The 26882-nt window shown below is 41.3% G+C and overlaps 1 protein-coding gene across 3 annotated transcripts in view; it reads right to left on the bottom strand.

The window, feature by feature from the left end:
- Positions 1–26882, bottom strand: part of slc8a3 (solute carrier family 8 member 3) — a 78719-nt gene that overhangs the window by 40762 nt on the left and 11075 nt on the right. For all 3 annotated transcript variants that reach the window (XM_018727413.1, XM_018727412.1, XM_018727411.1), the window contains exon 2: positions 18099–19962. In XM_018727413.1, the coding sequence (XP_018582929.1) occupies positions 18099–19873 (1775 nt within the window). In that variant the 5' untranslated portion in view covers positions 19874–19962. The remainder of the gene's footprint in view (positions 1–18098; positions 19963–26882) is intronic.

Below are 26882 nucleotides of genomic sequence, written 5' to 3' on the forward strand. Positions count from 1 at the left end.
CCCATACAAAAAACTATCACGGTGCTTTCAGTATATTGATATAGTAGCACAACATAGTATAACAGTATATTATCATGATAGTTTCACTGATAGCACACTATGTATTTATGAACTAATCATTTCCAACCCACTGAAAGGAATTATGTAAAATGCATGAACACCATCCCTTTAGGGAACAGAAGGGGATTTCTCAAACACTCTCCTCCTTGGGATTTTTGAGCGAAGCCTGTCTATTGGCGTTCTGAATAGCAGTCAGTCTCTTGTGACAGAAATCGTATGACTCCTTTAGATCAGTGACACAACGAGCACTGCCAGGGGTTGAAATAACAGACATAGAAAGAAGAAGAGGAAGAATGTATTAAACAAATTACACGGAATAAAACTGATGAGAGCGAAAGATAAAAGCAGGAGGAAAACACTGAAATGGCTGAAGGAAAGCTGACTGATGGGAAAGACTGAGTGAGGGGAAAGGAGAGCGGCCGGAATAGAGCCAGACAGGTGTGGAGAGAGACACTCAAACACAAAGAGAAAGCAGAAGGTTACAAATCACACTGGCGTAAGGGACAGCTCAGGAACACGGACAGAGCAGCCTCTTCATTCCTCACCAGCTTACTGAGCCTGACAGCTCTGCCCCTCAACATCCCATCGCCGTACCCTAGAGGCGCCCGCACCGCGGGACCAGGCAGCCTGCCAGGCGGCCACCCACCTCTGCGCCGGACACAGGACACCCTGCCTACTCGACCCAGGGGGCCAGCCTCAGTAGAGGAGGCAGAATCCATCGCGCTCGTTCTCGGTCCCGGGGGTGAGGGCGCTCTCCCCGAAGGCGTGGGGCCTGTCCTGCGATTCCCACTTGGGCTCCGGTAAGACACAGCCTCTTCAAAAGGTCCTCGACTGCTCCACCACGGACAATGCCTCGACAAGCTCGACACTGACCGGCTCGCTTTGCATTGAGAAGAAATCCGCCTCTACCGTCACGTACTACGGCACACGTATATCACGAAACCCGTGCACAGTCAATGAACAAAACAGTATCAACTACAGCTGAAAGAGAGATATGTTGTATCTCATTAAATTCCAGTTTATGCCAACATAGCTCCCTTTTTTTTTTTTTTAGCACAGAAGGGAAGCGTGAAAGGCATCCTATTGCTGTAGACCTCATAGCGTCCAGCACTCCAGCCCTGATGGAGAGGATTAAGAAGAAAACAAAAGTACTATCTCCTCTGAGGGATTAACCTTCCATTCCTGCCGGCACATCTCATCTGACACACCGGCTCTGAGCGCACATATTCCTCTGTAATTGAGCATGTTTTCAATTTCACCCTGGAAACAGTTTTGAGAAGCACCATTCGCAGGCTCCTCCGGAGAGTGGCCATGTAATTGGGAGTTATTTTCTTCAGGGAAACCTCGTTGAGAGGGGAAGCAATATGAAATTAAGATTTCCGACGACTGATTGCAGTACCTCTTCTCTCGGGCCTCGTTGTATCTCCTCCACAACTTCATTCCCAGGCATCAAAGTAACATTAACAACACTAATCACTGAGAGGTGTTGTGCAATAGAGCTTTCAGCAGGAGAGCCACAGTGAGTAATGACAATCTGACTCACCTTGGTGATAAAATTCAATAGTTATGGCAGAAGAATTGTTATCAAATACTGAACCACATCTGGTATGCCCAGAAACTGTGACACACAGAACTCATTGCTCACTAAATGCTGAAACCTGCGTTAAACAACCAAAACCATCCACACGCAAACGCACAGGCTGAAATCACTCATCCCAAGAAGGGTTGTGGCAAACTGGAGCCTAGCCCGGCAACACGGGGCATGGGGCTGGAGGGGGAGGGGACACACCCAGGACGGGACGCCGGGCTGTCACTAGGCACCCCAAGCAGGACTCGAACCCTAGACCCACCAAAGAGCAGGACCCAGCCAAGCCCACTGCACCACCACACCCCCTCAAATGATCCATATGTACAGATAAACTTGAACATGAATGCAATTTCTACTGATGAAGAGGATGCCAGCCCCCTATCGGACACACACACACACACACACACACGCGCATATTTGAGCTAAGCCTGTACAGTAAGTGCTTGCACCACATTATGGCTTGGAACCACTGATTCATTCTGGCGCATTTTATACTGCAGCATCCTGGGTATTGAGAGTAGCAGGATCTCCTGACAGAGGTCCCCTAAGCAGTACAGAATGCTAAACCAGGCAAACACAAGTGCCAAGTGGGAGCTGGATCACTTATCTGCTCCCAGAGAGCTATCCATGGCAGTGGTTACTGAAAATCAGTGATTAATAAAACATAGGTCAGTTGACACAGGATGGACAGGTTTAAATCCATTTCAGTTTTTCGTCCATTTATTTGGTTGGTGTTATAGGGCAGTAATTAGGTGGCAGGGACACAGCCCCCGAGCATCCAGTCACACAATCCAGAGCTAACAGCAGCAGCGCTAGGGACTGGTTCCATTTTTACTGTGTCATTATTTGATAACTGAAACAGTGTTTGATTTTATTTCAAGGCATGTTTTTAATCCAAAAGTGCATTATTCAGTAACAACATTTTTTCCCATGGCGTGAGCTCCAACAAGCCTGGACCTGTTTCAGCGCTGCACAGCGGCAGTCAGCAGGGACAGGACACCACACGCACCTGAGCGTGTGCTCATTAATCAAACCACAATCAGATGCAAACACTCAGGTGACATTAAGAAGGACCGCACTAGTATGGTGTACGCAAAGGCTGAGTATTAGCTGAAAGTGCACCGTATGTCTCCAGCTCTATGTGCTATTGAGGGCTGGCCACGTTTGGGGAGTGTGTGCCTGTTTATTTTTCTCTCCCGTAATGAGCTACTACACAGTCACAGACAGTGTTTTCATTAAACCAAGTAATTAAATGAAATGAAAAACGGCTTCACAGATCAATAAAGAAGTGAAGCTCGCACAAAAACTAAAATGCAAAAGTAAAACGCAACAACATTAAGACTTCAAGCTAAATCTTACAGAAATCCCAGCTCATATTTAACCAATCACACAATCAGGAATCAATACAATTTTTTTTTCGAAATTCTACAGCTCTCTCCTTGTCACTTTCACGCCCACAACCCAATCAACAGCACTTGACTCCAGCACCTGACTAACTGCTCACCCTTTAAAAGACCCTCCTCAGCGCCCATACCTTTGCGGAATCTCGTCAGAGACAACCGGCCTCCTTCGTGATGTCCAATTCACAGGCGACCCTTGTTCTCAGTTCTCGTCCTCTGGTTTTTAACCCTCCGCTTTGTTTCCCGATCACATCCACAGATCTTTGTTCTGCTCCGACCACAGATCGACCGACCCTTCGCTTCCTTCCCTGACCACGCCCATGGATCCTTGCTTTGATTCCGACCGCCGACTGACCGACTCTTCGCCTGTCCCTGACACCGAGAACTTGCCTGACCCCTTGAATCCAGACGAACGACTCTGCACTTGGGTCCAGCCGTCCCGGTTCGCTCAGTTCCCCATGACACTCATCATATGTCTTCTCCTCTCTTTAATAAGAATCTCGGATGGTCCAACTGACCACACCTGGTGCTCATTTCTTCTCGAGGAACCATCATTCTGGAGACTACTCTGCTGCACTATAGTATTGGAACTAGTGTGAATGTGGGCCTTGGCCGAGGTTATTCAGCTCCCTTTTATTGTAAATATTTGAACCTGGTGCTCCATTTCCTCGCTCCTGATCAATACTACAGGCAACTTCAACTGTAAAAAGTATCCCAGTATTGTACCTAAGGAGAAGAAAAAGTGAGACACATGCACAAAGTTTTCATAAAATATGAAAGTAATGCTAGTATTAAAAGTAAATGGTGAGAGCATTTAATACCAGCCAGCCAGTGTTATTGTTATCATGTTAAGGTACATGCTTAATTAGAAGGACAAGATTTACATTTAACTTTTTTTGCAAAGTTTCATCAGCTAAAAAAGTAAAAAAATTAAATTCAGAATCAATGCAACCATTAAGTGTAATCCTTTTACACTTTACACTAACATTTTATGCATTTGGATTTCATGTTCTTAAAATGCAAGTGGTTTATTGTGTTGCTTACTGTACTCAGTACACAAATAACTGGAAGCCTACAGAAATCATATCCATAGTATTTTAATGATCTTAGGAGTAATGCATAGTCCAGTACCATATACTGTAAGTTTGCTTTATGTTTGTGACTGCTATTTAAAACATGACAAAAATGCTACTTTCCAGCATTATTTATTCTTAAGATATTTAGCATTTGTCTGCAATTCTGTATCTTTCTCCTTCATCTCTAGGTGATTCATGTACAATTCTTTATCTTTTTTTTGCAAAATAGGGTATTAGCCTTGTTTCAGGAACCAGTTTCCTATTTATAACATTGCTCCTTTGGGAAAACAAACTCAAAGACACAGCATTTCATTTTAAGAAGAGATTTTCAACAATCAGCTCTGTGTAATTCAGAGGCCTGCCTTATAATACCCATTTATATAACCTATTTTGAAATATTAATATTTACAATTATTCTTCTTTGTCCAAGACACAACAATACAATGGGAGAAAAAAAAACAAAACACACATTTTACAGAGGCATTGTGGTCCAGTGTGTAACACAACCGTTTTGCAGAGTTTGGGCTGTGTGATTGGATGTAGGTTCGAGCCCTGTTCAGTTTGCATGTTTTCCCTCTGTTCGTGTGAGTTTATTTGCAAAATTCAGACAGGTGTTTCAAGTGACTCCAAAGTGCTTATTATGTGTGACTACCCAACAATGGACTGGGGTCCCATACAGTGTGTGCCCTGCCAAGTGCCCTGTACTTCTGGGACAGGCTCTGGACTGCTGTGACCCTGCCTTAGGACAAAAACTTCTTGATAGTGAGATGACACATTTTTTAATTCTTATTACTGTAAGCACCACACACACACACACACACACACACACACACATTTTCTGAACCGCTTGTCCCATACGGGGTCGCGGAGCCTAACCCGGCAACACAGGGCGTAAGGCCGGAGGGGGAGGGGACACACCCAGGACAGGACGCCAGTCCATCGTAAGACACCCCAAGTGGGACTCGAACCCCAGACCCACTGGAGAGCAGGACCCGGTCCAACCCACTGCGCCACCACGCCCCCCATCTGTAAGCACCATAAATTCTAAAATTGAGAAAAAAAAACTCTCTTCAAGCACATTACACAAAACTAATCCAACATTTCAGTATTTTATATATAAAAAGGACTCTTCACTTCATGATATCCCTTGAATGACAATTACATTACATTAGTATTATAGTACTGTGATAAAAAATTACTGAAGCCTTTAAAAAGGTAGTGTTATAGTGGTATTATCACTTCAAATGGTTAAATGCAGTACTATGTGTTTCTTGTAATCTAACATATGGCATCTCAAAAATTATTTCACATTTTGTATAATGTGATCTCGATCGATAGCTGTCCCCTTGTCGTGGTGGTTGGGCTTGTGCACTGCAGTGACCCAAAGGGCTACACTGACTGGAGCAACACTCCTCCGGGTTCAACCGTGTCAGCAAGACTATGGTTGGCAGTCAGACAAAGAGGAGTGACCCTCATACTGGGCAGCAACAGTATGGATTGGTGTGGATGGCGGAAGATCATATTTTAGTGAGAACGGCAACAACACCAATATTAAGTGCATGGAAGAAAGGCCTGGCAATCTACTTCCGTATCCTGCCACAAAAACTCTATAAACAGTAACAGTCATTTAAATAGGACAACTATCCATAGAGTCGCCATGAGTCGACGGCACCTCACAACAACAACATGATGTGATACATGGGAAATCTAATGTTTTTGGTTTACCAGGGCAGTTGTTTGCTCGCTGGCCTGTCACTATAATACATTGTTGTGTATTTATGGAGATACAAGAAGTTCCAGTTGGAATATGTTTAGCTGTGTCATGTCAGAGCTTTCAGATATTGGCAAGAAACTTGAATTTCACATTTTTAGTAACAGAAATTATCATTGTGTTGCTGTATGGTAGTCTCAAATTAAATTTTAATTTGGGTAAAGCTGCTCTAGAGCTCTGAAATGTGAAATCAACTTGAAAGAAAGAAAAGTGGTATTTTATCCCATACTTTTAGCCTAAAACAATTTACTAAATAAGTAACAAAGTTCCAGCTGTTTCCTAACTAGAATGTCAGTGTCAACATTAGCAATGGAAATTTACATGAAGTGCTAAGTTAGCTATTTAGCTAGCTGCAACAAAGTAACTACATAGCTTGTACCTGATGTAATGCTACGCTACTATTTCATTTTGATGTCCTAAGTGAACCACCGCCTGGTTAGATAACTGTTAAACCAGCTAGAATGACTGAACAAAGTTCATAGAATGGGACTAAGCCTATAGGGTTGTAACTTTCTTTGGGTTTTGGCCTCTGAACTGACTGACCTTTTGTATTTGTTGGTTATTTGGGTATTGTTTCTTTGTGTCTGGGTTTTCTTATTAGGGGACAGTCAGTAGTGCAATCATTAGGGATAATGACATGTAACGGTTTTCAATTCAAATCCTGCTCCTGCCACTGCTTTTTTGCCTTTGAGGAAGGCATTTATAATGAAATATCCCAGCATAAATAACATTGTTTCCATTTTCATCAACAATTCATCCAATTTGCCTCACAGTACCAGAGTGGATTTCAGTTATAACCTGGTTAGTGTGAATTCTGCAAGTAATTTTACTTTGAGGAACTTTTTTAAAATGTAACAGCCCTTTCACTCGAGTACTCTTTTTGATTGTTTGACTGCTCACTCCACCAACCTCTGTGTTCACCTATTACTGTATTTTGGGACCAGACTTCACTCTTTTATTAAAGACTATTAAACAGTCACAGAAGAACTACACAAGTACACACACACATTTTCTGAACCGCTTGTCCCATACGGGGTCGCAGGGAACCAGAGCCTAACCCGGCAACTCAGGGCATAAGGCCGGAGGGGGAGGGGACTACAGAAGTAGTTAATTCAAAATTTTCATTCAGCAGTGAGCGATGAAGAAGAATGGATCATTCTTCCACAGTCTTCGCTTGCTCAGCAGAAGGCTTTTTCCATTCAAAGTGTGAAGACATAACTTCAGAGGGACTGGAGAATTTTTTTTAAAAAAATCACATTTTTATATGCAGCAGGTGGAAACATAAACTCTCAGCATTTTACAGGACTCAGAGCACTGCTCATTAATCACTTAGCAGCACCCAACAAACAACTGCACACTCAAAATTCTGGTATGTGAACTTGCTTATTGATACAATATGGATCTCAAGATACGATTTCTATGGGGAGAAAAAGGAGGGAAAACAGAGTTGATATTTGAGTATTTTTCAATGCTAAGTCGCAAAAAACCAAATGATTTTATTCAGTCTGTCTAACACTTATCAGCATGTGATTTGTTATGATTTTTTTCAAGCATCTATATCTATGGAGCTAACATAACTAACAACTTACTGCTGTCAGGAAAGACCTGTTACTTGACATAAAAAGGGTGTTTGGAAGAATACAAAATTCACTTGTTTCATGTCTTTAACAAAAGTGGATGAAAGGGCAACGAAAACTGAGAAGACATATGGTAAGTCCCGAATAAGCCTACACCTTTACATACAAAGAGTCAAAGAAATGAAAATGCCCCCGAAAAGACGGTGAAAATTACAGACGAAGTAAATTCAGTGCGTCACTGATAAAGCACTATATCTTTTGAAAAACAAGCGTTATTGTTCACACAGAGCCTTGAATGCTGGGGTTTGCCGACCGAAAATAATTATGTATTGCTGCTTCACCTGATAGTCCAGAATGACAGCAATGTACGTCATCACCCAGCTATAGCCATAAAGTTCACTAGCACATCTAATAAAATTCAAGGTGAGCTGGTCACTGCAGCTGCTGATGTTTTCCAGTCAAAAATGGTCAAGGTCAACAAAATGCAATGTATAGCAATAAGGATTGATGAGGCAACAGAAGTGAACAATCCAGTGCAGATATGATAGTAGGGTATTCACAGTGGCCTCAGTGAGTGATATCTGAGAGCGTCCCTGGCGTTAAATTAGTCAGTTGGTTCTTTTGCCTGGATCGTGCTGAAGGGTTCTTATGTTCTAGAATGGCGCCAAGGCTGTTATTGTTGAGAAACCTGCACGTCTATATGCCCCCATAGCATTTTTCCATTTGCTACAGCATCTAAAATTGGGCTCCAATTTCGGCTCAGCGGGGGCGTTTTTGGAGGTGCCTCAGTCTGTACGGTCTAGGCTGCTCCTGAGTTCTTGTATTTGGACTTTACATGATGTCTGTCTGCAGTCCAAGTTAATCATGTGACCCAAAAAAGACCATGAAAAAACTTGAACAGACAAGAAAAATAAAATGAATATTAAGTGTGTAGTGTTATGACAATTAAATTTCAGAATACATTAGAAACTTTCGTTACAGAAAAATCTGCAAACGTGCACAAACCTCAAACTGTTAGACCTCTTAACCTCTTCTTTACCATCTACACAATCAGTAAAAAGCATAATTGTAGAATTGTTCATTGAGGTAGTTCTCAAAATCTTGCTTATAGCTATAATAAATAGAAAATACACTAAAACTTTAACATTTTTATTAACTTCAAACTACATTAAACTAATTTAAAATGACAGATAAAAAAGAGGTGGATGCAATGGCACAGCAGGCTTCGTCAGGTCCTGCTCTGTGGTGGGTCTGGAGTTTGAGTCCTTCTTGAGGTGCCTTGCAACGGCCTAGTGCCCTGTCCTGGGTGTGTCCCCTCCCCCCTCCAACTCTGTGCCCTGTGTTGCTGGATTGGCTGCTTGGAACAAGCAGTTTCAGCCTGTGTGTGAAAATAAAAACACATAATCTCTATAAACAATTTGCAATGTTCCTCATCTTGTTAATTAATCTGGTCCCATGTTCCTAATCTATTTAGGTTCAGCTAATGGCTGGACGTGGAAACGTAGGTTACATGTGGAATACAGTAAACAGTATTTAAAAAAGACAAAAGAAGAAAATACACACGCACGCACACACAATGTCTACAACTGCTTGTCCCAAGGCCAGCCTAATCCGGCAGCACAGGGCGTAAGGCTAAAGGGGAAGAGGACACACCCCAGATGGGATGCCAGTCCACCACAAGGCACCCCAGCAGGACTCAACCCCAGACCCATCACACAGCAGGCCCTGGCCAAGTCCATTGCGCCACTGCACCCCCAACGAAGAAAATATATTTTAAATAATTAAATAGGGTTTAAAATATTTGTATCTTTGAAAATTTGCAACTCAAATGTTTGTAACAAGAGGTCCTAGTGTATACCAGTTGAATATAAATTGGACATGACTTTACGCAGTAGTGTTACTGATGGTCCTTCTAACTAATTCTTGGAGCGTTTTGGGCATTAAGAGTTAAGAAGCAAATCTAGAATCAATGTCATGTGAGCAGTGGCAGAAAATTTTATTTGTTCTTAATTTTAAGAAGCATCTACAATTCTGCAATGTTTCATAGCTTGTAGGAGCTCTAACTTTTTGAACCAAAAATAAATCACTGCAAGGAGTCACAGCTGGCATGAGAACCCAGCAACTTGGCAAGAGCACTATATGATGTGTGGTAAAGAATAGGTATACTCCAGTATACGAATTCCCAGTTTAGAGATTTTTGGTTAACAGCTCTAGAAAAGTTGCAGCTATGTTCGGTATATGGATCAACTGCTCCCAGCATTACTTATTTGTTTTCTGATGTTTGAGGAAGGATACCTCATTCAGACTCACTCCACCCCTGACCTCGTAAGTGCTTGATAAACTGGTACAGGTTTGTTGTGTTCAAAAATTTTCAAGAACAATATGATCATTAATGGAAAAGCCTACATACAGCTACTTGTGTAACGTACACTGGTTCATACCGTGGTATGTGACAAATTGACTGCACTCAAGAATCACGTGTTTGCATCCATATCTCTCCTTCTGTTGACGTAATACACATTTGTATCGTTTCCTGAGATGTACGCCACTTTGGAGAAAAGCCTCTGCTAACTGAAAAAATGTAAATTTAAATGTACTGTATGTGTTTTTCATATGTTTACACGTATTTATTGTACAGTAGTTTAGTAAAAAGAAAAATCAACCCTAATTTAGTCTTTGTTAATTTCCTTCTTGATTATATTTAATATCTCATCATCCTAATGTTTTGATTACTATTACTTGAGACTGTTTTAAGTGTTTGGAGGGTGTTTGTGGAAATATTTGTGCATATCCATAAAGTCCAGTAATGCATCAATTTTTCTCCCATTTAAAACAATGAAAGGACCTTCCAGTTTACAGATTTTTGGTATACAGACTGTTTTTAGGAATGAATTAGGTTCGTACAACAGGAACTAACTGTATTTAAAAAGTTTGACATATGAATACCACTTTCAACACCTTCTGAGAATCTGTTTCCCTACGGTATATAATGACCAGGTGCTCATGCAACAACACAACATCCAAAATTTTGTTTTTAAGATGTACATCTGCATATTTTTTACTAGTTATGGATTTCTTATTAACTGAACAAGGTTTTTACAGCAAAAAGCAAATCTGTGCATGAGACTCTCTTCAGTTGTGGAACTAAAACAACTCAAATGAATGCATTTTGACAGCAAGAAGGCAAAAATAAATACATGTTTATTTAGTTTTTGCTTGAGTTGTACAGCTAAAATAAATCTAAAACCCATGACAAAACTGTGAGCATTACAAGAAAACTAGGCAGTAAATTCTGGGTTAAAACAACCCATATTGTGTCAAAACAGGTCAGAAACAAAAGCGTAGCATAGTTGTTTAGTTAAACCCAGTTGTCCTGGTTATAGAGATTGCCCTGCATTATGAGTTTTGCTTCTTAACCAGTGCAGTGAATCATAAAAATCCTACGAATGTCACGTCCACACCCACAACACAAGCGACAACACCTGACTCTGCACTAGCTCTTGAGTAATCGCTCACCCTATACAGACCCTCTTCAGCTCCTGTACCGTTGCGGAATCTCGTTTGGGACAACCGCCCTTCCTCGCGTTACTTCGCACACACACTTACTCTATTCTCTGTTCACGATCTCCGGTTTTTGACTCCTTGCTTCGTTTTCCGACCACGTCCATGGATCCTTGTTCCTGTCCTGTTCGCCGATCGACCGACCCTTCGCTTGTCCCTGGTTTTGAGCTTTTGCCTCTTCCCTCAACTTCAGACGAACAACGCTGCACTTGGGTTCAGCCGTCCCGGCTCCCTGTGTTCCGCGTGACAACCAAATACTACAAAAATAAGTATAAACGAGATCTGAGTGGTTCTATAAAAACAGCGTGAGACAATGAGCCAATACATAGCAGTACAACACATTGGCCTGGAACAACCCAGCATGCGTTATCCAGCACAGGGTTCACTCTAGCCCAGTTCTTTACAGAAAAACAGGTACAATTTTTCCAAAAAAACTTTTTCTTTGCTATTGTTAATCCACGACATTACATGACAGTTTTACAGATGTTCATGTGAAGACTGGCCACCTCTTCAAAAAAGCTGTGAGACAACATCCAATTAGGTGGACTCAGAATTGTTACAAAGTGTCATGTTTTTATAATTTATGGTAAATTTAAATACTGTACTGTCCTAAAATTTTTCAGTGTGTTGATGGCAAAATAATTAGCTAGTACATGGAACTTGGTTGAAGGCACCATAAAGGCAGAGAGAGTATACTCCAACAACCCACACTTGTACCTATAAATCACATTCCAAGCTACAGGTGCTATGTGGTAGAGATATATCTCTCAGGGCAGGCTACTTGGAGCTTCCAGGTGCAGACCATGAACAGGAGACCCCTATTATTATTATTATTATTAAGCTCTCCCCTGCCTGATATGGATAGTGACATGGAACTCCCAGGTAAAAAAAGAGAAATCCAACAAATAAATTTCACTGATTGAATGGACTGCATTTATATGCACTTAAGTTTAGTCTGTTCCCTGACTACGGTTCTCAAGGCCCCTCTGTTACTTTTTGTTATGATTTTTCCAGATTTTCACACCAATTTAGCCATTCAGTTCTGCTATGGAAATGGAACTGGAAAATATTGACTGTATGTAAAATAGCAGTGTCCACAGGTATGCATACACCAGCTAGATGAAATCAAAGTATACATACCTCCATTATAGTCCCTGTCAAGCCAATTCATTCTTTTTTGTACAACAGAGATTGCAAGAGCTCATACAGGGAAACCAGTTTCAAGTGGAAGACTGTGGACAGAACTGCAGGGGATGCATGTGTAGCAGCCTGCTAAATGCCCTCATTGACTTGCCCAATCCCCTCTCATAATGTATTGATGCCACTTATGTTCCGTATCTTCGGAACTCCCCGACGGCAGAATGGTCTGAGATTTACCGGCTGAGCCACTATGGAATGCCATAAAGGAATCTATCAACAGTCTCTTTGGAGACCTGGGCAAAAAAGAAGGACACGGTTAGGGAACTGTAAAAACTGGACGGATGTTCTATGATGTACTTTCTCCACCAGTAGTTGAAAGGTGCAGACATCCCTGATGGCTTGCAGCTCTGCACTGTGCCTTTAATGTGTATTGATTTGAGGTTACAAGGTTTGGTTTTTCATCGAACATGATGTTATAGGACTGTGACCTATTTCAGTCGAGACTTGGAACACATTTAGCTACACAGGAGAGGTGGTGTTTTATGCTTCACTGCTTTTCAGATAGACAAGTGACCTCCTCAGTGGTCTTAGTGTCCTTCAAAAGTCCTGGAAATGCTTGAGATGGACATTTATTCATAAGTGTATGTGTTTGATACAGTACAAAACATTTCTGAACCCTACAACAATATGACTGATCATTAATGAAGAGTCCTGCCATATTAGTAAAAATAGAGAGGGGGAAAAAAAGACTATGTATTGTGTGGCACACTTGCTTGTATTTGACTTCAGAAACAATTGGGACGAAAAATTTTAATTTCATTCAAGATTATTTTAGGCTTAACTCACAAACAGGACTGAAAAGGTGTTACTAATGTGGACCGTTTTCCAAAAAACAAAGCCTTGATACAGTATTGTCTCCCTATTACTTTTTAAAAATTTTTAAACTTTTTTAAAATGACATATTATACAAAAATACACACACACACACACACACACACACACACACACACACACACACACATTTTCAGAACCGCTCATCCCATACGGGGTCACGGGGGAACCGGAGCCTACCCGGTAACACAGGGCGTAAGGCCGGAGGGGCAGGGGACACACCCAGGACGGGACGCCAGTCCGTCGCAAGGCACCCCAAGCGGGACTCGAACCCCAGACCCACCGGAGAGCAGGACTGCGGTCCAACCCACAGCGCCACCGCACCCCCTTATACAAAAATATATATGTTGAATTAACTGAACACTAATAAAAAGTAAAAAGTGTTGCTGAAGGTCCTTCAGTGTGTCTAACACCCTACTTTTGAAAGAATCACACTGAAGTGCTGCACGGCTGTTTGCCCTGTGATTCACTCACTAATGAAGAGGTCCTCCAACTCTAAGCTAAGTTGAAGGCATCCGTTCCAGATGGGCTGCTGGTCTTGCCAGTTGAAACCTGAGAGGTCAGCAGGCTGGGATGAGTGTGGACACGTGTGCCGTCACTCCAAAAGCTTAGAGGGTGATAACTATCCTTTTGGTGCATGAAGGCTGACACGTTATGCGCTAGCAGGATCGACAGAAGCAGTAGGTACAGCAGTTTGGATTACTTTAAAGTGACCTCATACTGAAAAGTGACCTGCAAAACCTCAATTTCTTAATATAAGTTCCATTAAAATGCAGACGAGTTTAATTTGTCTGGCATCAGTTTGAAATGTATAATACTAATCATGCTTACTGTCAAGCATTAATTCATTGCAGCGTCATTCCATGTATAAATCCCTCCAGTTATCTGCAAAACTCTGCAGCTTTATTTAGTGCTCACTGGCATCATGGAGCGAAGTAGGAGGTGATATATTCAAGAATCCAAGAACAGTAACAAATCCCTCTCGGCTTGATGAAAAATGTGCCGCAAGTGTGCCTATGTGTCATAAAAAGAGGGAGAGACGGGAGTGTACGGTTGTCTAATTGTGCTGAAGGGATGTGGAAAGCCCCAGACCCACGGCTGGGGCATTAACCCCAATCTCATTTAGTCCAAGGGATTGGACTGACTGCAAAACACAATGAAACCACTCTTAGCAGAATGGCTAGATGGTTCTGATCAGAGAGAAACAAATACTTCAGAATAACAAAGTTATTCTGACGTTGTAGTATCCGCAACAACCAACCACATAAAACAACCAACGTGACATAAAATTCCTTCTAAAATTTAAGGCACCTGATGACCCACAATGGTGCAGTACTCTGAAATTCCCATGCGATTACTCTACCTTATAGGATCCATCCGTGTAAGAGCAGGCAATGTGAAATAGAACCTGAATAGTGAAGATCAGGTTAACTGCAAGCTGTACCAGCAGACCATGTTACATCCCAGCTCCAAAAGCTGTACAACATGTTAAATACAAGTTCCGAACAACTGAGAAAAAGACGGGTACAAGATCCATATCATGTAGGGCTTGTGAAACACAAGTCTATAACACTGCAGACTATGGGGAACACAATCTCCTAACAATATAAAATCGACTGAAACACAAACTGGAGCTCGACAAAGCAGACTAGGAAGGAGCAGAGATCTGATTATTGAACAGGATACAGCTCTGGGCCAGCTACAAACAAGGCTTTGGAAGGAATATGGATAATGTGCTATTGCAGGTAGCCATATTCGCCTTGTAAATTCTGAACCTCAGTAACAGAAAAGGGTCTGCCTTCACTTGAAGAAATTCAAACAAAAAGCTAAGATCACTGTACACAAACCAATACAGGGGTGCACCCTCTCACAGGAGTGGGAAATCTCTTGAGATACTTAAATAAAATTGTGTTCTTTTAATCTTTGTGATTTCTCTTTACTGAATTTAAAACTGACGTAAGTGAACAAAAAATGTCTGCGAATTCTCCACTCTCCTCACGAAGCCAGAACAGGGAATATTAAGGTATATTTACAAGGTATATATAAAAAATCTCACCTGTATTTTAAATCCCAAGGGATTTTCTCCGTTCATTAGCGGTAAATACGTAAGTAGTCTTGTGCTGCTTGCATAACTTGCTCATGGACAAGACTTTTGAAAAAATGAGTTTCAAGCTTTCTTTTTGTTGAGCTAATAAGGAAGTTAATTAATTTACCGCCTACAAACACTATGAAATTTCAGAGTCTTCCAGCAGTTTAGTTCTCCTATAATGTGATGTCATTGCCCCCTGTAGGGACTTCAACGCTCTGAATAAATAGAAGGGATCACAGTATGCTCACATTGAGAACAGTGTTCTGGAGAGTTATACAGCTAATCACTTTGTGAAAACAAAACGCAAAACTTGAAAAACAAAATGGACTTCAGTTCTTCAGCTCTAAATGAAGAAATAGGAAATACAGTAAATAATTTCAATGAAAACAAATAGAGAAGGTGGGTGTTGACATATAGAAACTAAGGAAATGGAGGAGGAAGACTTTACCAATCCGTATCACCTGTGACACTGATTTCTCCATTAATAAATGTTACATCAAAATGTTGTAAAAAATTGTTCGCCTTTCACCACTCTTGCTGCATTCCAAGCTGACGAATGCATTCGTGTAAAACTGTTTTGTCTGATTTCCATCAACCACTTGTTCAATGCGAAGTCATAGCAGTCTGGAGCCTATCCCAGAAACATAGGATGTGAGGCAGGGATATCACTTATGGGACCCTCACATAGGACAAGCACATGTACACTTTCACTCATACCGGAAGACAAGTTAGAGTCACCAAGTTATCAGGAATATGCCTTTGAACTGCGAAAGGAAAAGGAAATTCAAGCAAATTGAGGAAAACCCTGGAGGAAATAAGTAAACTCCATGTAGACTGCCAGGTTCAAACTTGTGTTTGACTACACAGTCCATGAGTTCTGAGAAACCAGCACTGACCCCATGCCACCCTTCACAACGCCTCCATATAAATCCTATCTTCCTTTAGGGTTCAGAGCAAGCAAAAAATCCTGCATCCAAGAACCAAAATGGTACAGAAAGTAAAAAGAACAAATGTGTTTTTAGAAAGAGTGCAGCGAATCAAAGTGTCTTACAGGCTGCTTTAAAAGTCACTGAGACAGCTAGATCCAGATGTCAGAGAGTGAACAGGGCTGCGGTCTCATCATTGCTGGCAGGGGGTTACTTACCTTGCTCTGTAATCCAATGTGGTGTTACAATATTTTATGCAAGTTTGCCAACTCATGGTACATTGATGATTGACAGAGGATTTTTTTCACTATGTTCATTGATTTCTAGAATCAATCAACTAAAAGATGAAAAAATTAAAGTTTTTCATTGATTAAAAAGCATAGTAGTTCTAATGAGACAAAATATTTATCTTGTTACCAACCGTTCCTAAAACAAAACAGATGATGACTCCTAAATGTAACTTGGTGAACTTGAGGGATGTTTTTTCATCACTAGAAACTTTAATAGTGATCAAATATAGCTATTGATGATGGTGAGTACCGCTGTGTGTGAAGTGCATAGGGTCTGCTTGGAGATACTCCCTAGGCATTCTCCTACATAGTAGCCACTTGATTTTATCTGCCCATAGAAGGTCAAATGTATTGCCACAAACAGTCGGTGAGGATCAGTTGACCCCTGTCGACCAGGTTTCACAGCTCAGGCAACATGCCAGCAGCAGCTGGCTAGTAAAGAGCTGGGCAGCGAAACTTGAGGACAGCAAGAAGGAGCCTGAATGCAAGCGTCAGGAAAGTGAATGAGTGTGACAGGCTGGAGCATGACATTGACAAGAGGCAAAAGTGAGAGGTGCCATTATCTCACACATATATAGGTCAGTACAATTTATATCAAACCAAACAGATAAAAATGTGATATGGAAAAATGTTTATCTGATTTCCGTTCTTAATTTTAAGGTCTAAATAGGTTCTTGCTAAAACTTCTGTGTATTTCCTTATGAGTACCCAGCTGAAGAATAAGGAAGGGAACCTTCCGGCATTTGAGTCTTTGTGCCCGTGAGTTGAGATGCGGTGCATTAAGCACTCATCCATCTCTGGAAAGAAAGCAAGAGTATACATGCAAAGCTAAGTGCAATTTCTTAAGCTTGGAATATGAAAACTTTGAAAGCAAACAATATTCATTCCTTGAATTCACCACAAAATAAAGATCCCAGTGCATTTTATGTATAACTGGTTGAAGGACGCACTAGTACTGTAGTATGTGCCAATGCATAACTGACTAGACTGCAGCTTCCTAAAAGCACAAACTTTAAAATAAAGAATCAAACTCAGGAAAATGTATGACACTAGTAAGAGCAAAAAACTAACAACAGCTGGCACAATCATGCCAGGTACAGAAATTTTGAATCTGAGGAGGAGAAAAAGGAGAACTATAAAGAGCTGGAAACATATTTTTGATGTGACATTAGCATTCTATCATTTACTGGCAGGAGCAGTCTACCGTGAAAATGGTGAGGAGGAGTAAAGGCAAATACCACCAAGCGCTACTGGTCCAATTGTGTTTTTTGTTTTTAAAAAAAAAAATCAATAAACGTTCTCCATTCAGGAGAATATTGACCAAAACACAGGACTAAAAAATTACAACTGCATCTGAAAATTCTCCAACAAATTTTGACTGCCTGCACAGTAATAATGCCATTGATCACAGGTCATCACATTGTGTTTTAGAAGGCTGCAAAGTGAGCATGTTTCTCATATCTCTTTGAACACCTAATGACCTTAACATTAAAAACAAAATCTCAACGGTACAACTTATTTCTATAAACAAACCAATCAAGAGCTTATGAGCTCAGATAGAATGAAACCTCATTGACCATGTAAAGTAAAAGGTCAACGATTTTGGAATGAACAATGAAATGGAATAATCAAATAAAGGCCAAAGAAATCAAATATGAGCTAACAAACAATTGGTTTGACCATGAATGTACAAAATCCTGTATATCAAAGAATGATGAAGTCAACTTACCACGTCTCATCATTTTTAAACTCCAGTTCTCCATAGGTGTCTTCAAAGTCCTCTCCTCCACCCTTCGCTAGCCCTTCTACTGTCCGGTAAGGCACAATGACAGTGCCACGAGCTCCAGAAGTCCTCAGCACCTTCACTTCCATGATGCCTACACTCTCACTTACATGTACTGAATCACTCTCGAAAGTGAAGATACCAGCGTGGTCATCATCGAGGATAGTGATTGTGGCAACAGCAGGGAAGCCCAGTACAGCTTTGGGGAATGGCAGACTACCGGGTGACAGCAGATCATCTGTCTCCAGAACACGAACGTTGCTGAGTCGCACAAAGAAGTGCTCATCCTCTTCAAAGATGTCATCATCAATGATCCCAATGCTGATCTCCTTCTGCATCTCACCTGGCTTGAACACTACTGTCCCTTCTGTGAACTCATAGTCTGCACCAGCATTGGCAGAGCCATCTTCACTCTTGTAATCCACATACACGGTCTTGGAGATGTCGCCCCCTTTCCTTACAATAGTCAACAGAGCAGCACCACAGTTCTCCAAGCACTGATAGGCACAGGGCTCAAAAAAGATCTTGGAGACAAATTCCTCTGGCTCCTCAATACGCACCTCCTGCACACTGTTGCTTCTCTTAGCTTGCTCTGCCACATGTTTCTTTAAGATGTTTCCAGCCCCAGTCATCATCCGTGTGGCCTGGATTCGGTAGAAAGCACGGCTCTTCTGCTGGTGAGAAAGAGCATAGTAGTTGGCCATTTCTACCAGCTGGTCTAAGTCTTTCTCGGGATGCTTCTGCTTCAGGTCCTTCAGGATGCGGATCATGTCTCGTCTGGACTCATCTACCTCTTTACCCTCCATCAATCCAATGAGATTACTGGCAGTGCCATCCACAAAGTGCGAGTTCACCATTTTCCCATCCATCTCAATGCCTTTGGATCGCTCACCTTCAGTCTCAATGATGACACCCCGATGCTTGTCTGTCCGATACTTCTTGTGCATGAACTTATAGAAGAGTAAGCGGCGGTCAGCCACCCAGGCAAGGATGACACAGATGGGAAAGAACGCAAGGGTGAGAAGACCCTCCCAGACCTGGACCACATTGGGTGAGAAAACAGCTAGGATCATGTAGAGCCATATATAAGCAAAGATGCTCCAGGCTGCTGTGACAAAGAAGACACGCAAGTGCTTAACCTTCCGTGTCTCTCCGTCAGGAATGACAAACACACAAAGTCCAATGATGACAAACATGTTGAAAGCTGCGCTGCCTACAATAGTGGAGGGCCCCAGCTCCCCAGCCTTGAAGTTGTGACCACAAACCTCAATGACTGACAGCAAGATCTCTGGTGCTGAGGAACCCAGTGCCATGAGGGTAAGATTGGAAACTGTTTCATTCCATATCCGAATGGTGGTGGTGGTTGTCTCTCCATTGGACCTTTTAATGATAATTTCCTTTTCTTGAGAGGTGATGACTTCAATGGCTGCCATGAAACGGTCAGCAATGATGGACACACCAAGGAACATGTAGATCATTGCAACAAAGTATACTATTACCCGTGCAATCTTATCACCCATGGATGGGTCCTCAGGGTACCAAATTGGCAGAATAATGCCTGGTTTGCACTCCGATGTCCCTTCACACGTGGCATTGTTTGCTGCCGGAACTGGGCTGGGGGTGGTTCGAGCCTCTGCACATAGCAATGTAGCTGCTGCAATAAACAGGCCCAACCAGGGAGAGGTGGACGTCCCCAGTTTAACCAGCCTTGAGCACTCCATGCACCCTCTTTCTTCTCTTCAGTCCTTACTTCTCTATCAGACACTTCAGGATCCAGCACTGGGCAGTTTTAAGTTTCCACACACAGCACCTGAGAAAGTGCAACAAAATAACAATAAGAATACACAAATTCTTTTAATATATATTTTTATATAGGAAATTTGAACATAAAACCAGATTGCAATGTGCTGTTGAATAATATTCCAGTTCTGCAACAATCACATTTGGTTGGATTTTAATGGCCAATTCTGAAATGTGGGAACGTAACACTAATATGCAGGGCGGCATGATGGCACAGCAAGTAGCAATGCTGTCTCATAGCTCCTGGGTGGTGAGAGAGGACATGGGTTTGATTCCTGCTTAATTTGCGTGGAGGTTGCATATTCTCCCTGTCTTTCCGTGGGTTTCCTCCCACAGTACAAAGACATGCTGTTCAGGTTCCCCCATAGTGTGTGAGTGATGGAGAGAGTGTGCTCCACTGATTTATGGATGAGTGACCCAGTGTAAGTAGTGTATCTAGCAGTGTAAGTCACCTTGGTGAATAAGGTGTGTAGGATGATAACATTACAGAGAGTTCATTGGAAGTTGCTTTGAAAAAAGGTGTCTGCTAAATGGATAAATCTTCTGAAGAAATGAATTTCAAATATTTAATTGCCAGTGTTCGATTCTTGTCTTCTTACTTGAATTCCTGAACTAAGACTTTTTATTATACATTTTACATTTCTGTACTCTTGTTGTGTAGTGGAAAATAAATCTAAAAGGCATAGAGTGAAGACAATACATGGCAATATTTTATGCATTCTTAAAATCAGAAAAAAATATATTTATTGATTTATATCAATACATAATGTTACAAACTTTAAAATGAAGAATCAAACTCAGGAAAATGTAATACGTACAAACACATTTTAGGTCAAATGTCAGGAATATAATGGGTGTGTTTTTGTGTCTACTGTGCATACTACGTGCTGTAACTGTTGACTGAATATCTCTGGTGCATATATGCGCAGAAAACTTCAGAAATCAGATTTCAAAACACAGACATCTCAGGGAAAATAAATAATTGACTAAAACCAAATAACACCATCGGGGCAGAGCAACTCTGCAGTAATAAACCGGGTCCAGACTGACACATCTGCAGACCAGAGAGGGCAAACGCAGGGAGCTGAGCAAAAGGTGCCCAGAGGAAGGGGCTCACAGAATATGAGAGGGAGCTCAGTGTCCTCCCATCTGTCTCTGAGCTGCGTATGGCCCCTGCAGCAGAATACACAAGGAAGAACTGCACAGCGACTGGGAGATATGATGACTTCATCATTAGCCACGTCTGCAGGCAGGAAGATTCATTAAGCAACAGAAGTGCAAGGATCTTTACCCCTCCTGCCCACCCTGCCCACCCTGCCCACAATCATTTTGTGGTCCATGAAGCTAAGTAGGCCCCATCACACACCTCTTCTCCAGCCCTTGAGGCACCAAGACAGTTTAGGTTCAATTAAAATAATCTCTCTGAGTGATACAGCCATTATTAGTTAGATTATTCTGTGAGGAACCCAGCTGAGAATTACAAATTTTATTACCTCTCCAAGGCCATTTTTTCCTTCACCTTCGTAAAGAATGGAACAGCTGAGTTTCTATTTTACACTGCCTTTTGTTTTCCATGGATGCAGAGCAAATGTGCTTAATTGAATTATTGACTGAAATGCATAGATTCAGTTAATTTTCTTATTTTGAGCACTTGACATATCAAAATTAAATAAAGGTTTAAATGTAAAGTAAAATAAATACTAAAGCAAATTGTATTTTAAAAATACTACAGTGAACATTGGGATATCCCATCCTTATCTATTCTCATGGCAGTTCACAGAAATCCCCATCTGCTCAGTTGTATTTCATGGGTTATTGTATGTTTTCAGAGCAGAACTTTCTGTGTCTCTCGGTTACTGGAAATATTTCCTTTATTTTAAGGCAAGTCCCACTGGACCTCAAATCAAAACAAAAGTCACAGATGCATGTTTATTTTTCTAATTACCAAAACCCATTGGATTTGTATTAACCTAACAAATGGCTGCTTAAGGAGCTGCATTCATTAAATGCACAATTATACCAAAAAGCTCTTTATATATCTAAGCTATCAATCTAATTTTTTTTAAAGTGTTATATACTTTGTAATGAAAGAGAGCAACTTACTGGCCCTTATTACTAGGTTCTAATTATGGAAATGTGCTCTTTTTTGCAGCCAGACCATCTTAAGTTTCACCATGAGGTCAATGAACGTAAACAGAATGGCATAACAGATGTTAACGCTTCAGGGTTGTTGTTTTTTTTATGTAATTTGCTTTGTCTCATTATTATTGCATCAACTTTATAACTGAAACCTGTAATTCTGGGAACTATAATTTAAACAGGAATCTCCCCAAGAATTCTCCTGCAATTTTTCTGCTAAATATGTCTGAGCAGAAAATCTGCTCTGGTTAGATAAAAATAACATCACCAAGTTCATGGGAAAATGCAACAAATCCCTCTATATGATGCTTCCATCAGCAACTCACAGAGAAAAACTAATATTGGTCTACTGTCCATAGCCACCGCAAATCACATGTTAATGAAAACTAATAATAAGAATTTTTTTTTCAAGTATTTCAGTTCCTGTTCTTTTCCAGCATAGTCCCGGGAGTTCTACCGTTAAATCCAGTAGAACATAATTGTTTATATCTAAAGACAGGATGACAAATTTCCCAATATTAACATTATGTTGTTTGATGTTCCATGGTGCAAAAATCTGTCAGTCTGCAAAACTAGTCATTGCATCAAACAGAAGGAAGATACGGAAGAAACTGTTACTACTGCTGTTACTTCTAGTATACAGCCCTTGTTGTAGGCCATGAGTAGGCTGAGTTACACAAACTGTGTGGCCGGGTTCAAATACAGTAAGTAGCTATAAACCATGATAGTTACTATATGATCTGTGGAATTTGAAGGACATTTTTATTGCTTACATGGGAGTACAATGGGAACCCAATTATTATTCTTAATTAAATTGTTTTAGCTGACCAACTACAGGGAAATGTTCAACAGCAAAAAGGACCACTGAAATGTCTTGCATTTCAAGGCCTATGAAATACATAGATTGATTTAGCTTAAACTTTTTTTCCAAAGCAACTTACAATGTTAAACTACTTAATATTACTTATCCAGCTAGGTCATTTCTACTGGAGCAATTTGAGGTAAGTATATTGCTCAAGAGGGAGAATGGATTCAGACCTACAACCTTTGGGTGCAAAGGCAACAGCTCTAACCACTAGACTAGAGCCCTTGTCATTGTGAGAAAAATGTCTTTTCAGAAAGTGACAGCAAATAACATTTTTTTAAATCAGGATATTCACTGTGTTTGGCTTTACAGTCAGGCCTATCGTAATTTATAGATCTAGAAGCATAGTACTTAAGTAGCCCTGGAAATGTTTATTTTAATGGTTAAAGGACTGGACCTGTGATTAGGTGTTGACTGGTAATCCTAAAAGGGTTTTAACCTTTTTTAACAAAAGCTTTACCCAGTTAATGTTGAATTGCTTCAGTAAACAGCATTAAAATGGAACACTCTAAATTGTCACTCATAAGCAAGTCTGAAAAAAATATCTGCAATTGCAACTGAATTACAACTGCAATTGAATTACATACTGCAATAATTAACTGGAAAAAGATGGAACAAAACTGAAAGTACACGAAAACCATCAAATGCAAAAAAAAAAAAAAATCTAAAAAGTATAGGGTGCAAAATGGGTAATCACATTCAGAGTCTAAATTCAGGTGCAGAGTTATAAACATCACAATATCGATGTTCCTACCATCAGCAAAAGCCGAAGCGTACCGAGGATGTATGTCTGGCTTAGACATAAAGAACCTGATAGGAAATTTGGTTTAGATAGAGCAATATCCTGTTTTGCCCAGTTCTACTTTATAACAGTAAAATTTGCTTTTATGAAATGTTTCAGAAAGGAGCACAGTATGATAAAGTACCATCATACCGAAAGGTTACAATGTCTGATACCTATGAAAACTGGCTACATTAGCATTTTAATTTCCTAAAAAAAGAATTAAAGAGATATCTGCATGGCAGAGAAAGTCACTGTGATGTATCAATAATAATGGCATTTGGATTTGTTCGGAATGCTCAGTAAGACAAGTTCCAAAATCCTTCCTAGATTTGCAGGAGAGTTTGCATAATCACCGCAAAGTAGCCGGAATCCACGTTTCCGTCATCACAAGAGAAGCGGCCGATTCGACGGCAAGGTGCGCAATAGAAGACGAGCCTGAAATTTGGCTGAAGAGAGCTGGGGACAGCAGCGTGATAATGTCTGAAAGGCTGAGGTCAATGCTGGAACTCCGCCAGGCCACGTGCACAGCATCGCCCTCTAGAAAGCACCGCGCTAATCCCAGACAGTGCTCTGAGTAAACAAGGAAGAGCCACCAAAGTAACTGGACAACACATTGAGAGCTTAATGAGAGCAAGTCCTTTTCAAGATCAAATTGAGTGTGGTGAGGGGAGGTAAAAGAAGAGCACACGCTCGCGGTTGGAAACATCTCCGGTTTCATGGTCAGGAAGACACAGATAGCTCAGCTGCTCCCCGCTCACGCACCACGGCGAGGAATCCAAATGCGTCAAAGTGTCTTAGCACATTACAGACTCAGAATGATTCATAGTCGTTATAAACGGACAACAAAGCGCACCTCGCCATATCTACAGCAAACATCCAAAGCACTGGGCTGCATCTCAAAAGCAGGGAGCGGACGCAGCCGTTGCCGAGCTCTCTGCCCTCACTCTCACTTAACACAGGAGCAAGTGGAGTGGCAGGGTGTCACGCTTCACAACACTGCACTGGAGAGCCAGCAGAGTGCTGCTCTCACTGGGTCTTCAAATTTCTTCCCAGAAATTGGCTCTCGTACCGTATTACACTTGAGCTTTAATTTCCACCAAACCCTACATGATAACGTATTCGCTTATAGATGGGCCTATCGGTAACGGCTCCTCTGTCCTTGTACAAAAACCCATGAGGGGCCCTATATACTGCTTTCCTTGAACGTATGGACCTCCAGAACCTTTTCAAAAGGAAACACTTTAATACTTTAACAGACAAGCTATCAAAATGAGTCATATATGAGAAGAACTGTCTTCTCAGGTCCACGCACCCAAAGTGCTGTGGACCGCTTGGAAGCAGCTGATTAATTTTGCTGTTTGTAATTTTTTTCATTTTATCAAACATACAAACTGCACATTCAAAGAGCCAGGACCCTTTTTACTCCAGGGTCCCCTGAGAGAAATGGGTGACGCCCTAATAATGTCATTGTTACAAACATTGTTCTGTTGAGTTACATTTGCCTTTTATTGTGCAGCCGTGCAGAACTGGAGCTTTCTTTAAGTGCCGTAGACAAAGCTATTCCCAGGTCGAGAGTAAGAAGCCCTCAAATTGTTAGCAAATTCAAATAAGGCCTTTGAAGAATACAGCATTAGCATCAAGAGTCAAAGGTATTAGAAGTGCTGTACAACAATTTAATTAAAGGCAATACCAAATGATACAGTGGGTATCGTACAGTGATACATAGCTTCCTTATCAGCAAATTAAACCACTGAAAACAATACCTCATAACCACTTCATTTTCCGTTTTTGAAGATGTATCTCAAACGTTTTACTGCTAAATGCGTTACTGCTAATGCATACTGTCATGGACGAGACTGGGAGGCAGGGATAGGTGGACACAATTGTGGGAACTTGTATTAAAAACACCAAAAGCGCAAACCTGAATCGTAGTCGTGGGGCAGGCAAGGGTCAGTCGACGGGTGAACGTTGTTCCGGGGATGAAATAGGAGCTAAGGTCAATTAAGTGAAGCCGAGGTCTAGAACCAAAGACGCGGAGCCAGGAACGAAGGGGCGAAGGGGATCGAGAGGGCCGGGGTAGGCATCCGTACGCTCTGCGGATGCATAACCGAAGCGGTGGTTCTGAAAAGGTTCGGCAACCCGGTGAGTCGACGTTGCGCTTTTATACCCTGCTGCTTTGATTCGGTACAGGTGCCGTCGCTAGGCCTGATGGCACGGGCATGACACATACTGAATAGTGATTACTGCTAACTGATACGTTGCAGGTATATAGTGAGGTATCAGCGCTTTCTGAAAACTGAAACAACTGAAAAATACAGGGCAAACTATTACAACTCTCACTGAGATATTATCACTCTCACAATGGCTTGATTACGGTAGAACTATATTCATCAGTGAATGCGGATATCAGTGGAATTTATCATTTATCTTGCAGGCAAAAATACAGATAAAATGGAAACAGCAGTAAAATGCCACTCAAAGAGCTGTACTCCTAGGCACCTCATTTATGAACAGAATTGACCGTTCTTTGGGACTATGTTGCAATACACATAAACGTGGGTCATAAAACCTGAAGATGAAATGAAAATTCTTGCACTTCTGTGCAAGGTCAAATTACAGATATTAAGTTCTCCTTCTGGTCCTGGAGTTGCACGGCTGCCATTATGCAATAGTTCCCCAATGTCTTTACAGAGTGCAAACTGAAAAAGCATAAAATGCAAAGCAACTGAACTGAGTAAATTCATTTCAGTTGCATGAATATGTGAACTTTGCAATAAAAACCAACACCGTTTTGGACTAATATGTTATTAAACACACACTGGCTGAAACCATTTGTCCCAAGTGGGGTTGCGGCAAGCCGGAGCCTAACCCAGCAACGCAGGGCATAAGGTTGGAGGGGGAGGAGACGCACCCCAGACAGGACACCAGTCCATCACAAGGCTCCCCAAGCAGGATTCGAACCCCAGACCCACCAGAAAGCAGAACCCAGCCAAACCTGCTGTACCACCGCTCTCCTGGCCTATTGAACATTCAAAAACAAATGAAAAGCCATTTACTGAAATACAGACTAACATGTTCAATTTAGGCTATGTGCTAAAATCTTTATGTTGAACTAACATCACAAAAGCAACATTTCCCCAAA

This window comes from Scleropages formosus, chromosome 15 (assembly GCF_900964775.1).
Source record: "Scleropages formosus chromosome 15, fSclFor1.1, whole genome shotgun sequence".
Taxonomy (NCBI): domain Eukaryota; kingdom Metazoa; phylum Chordata; class Actinopteri; order Osteoglossiformes; family Osteoglossidae; genus Scleropages; species Scleropages formosus.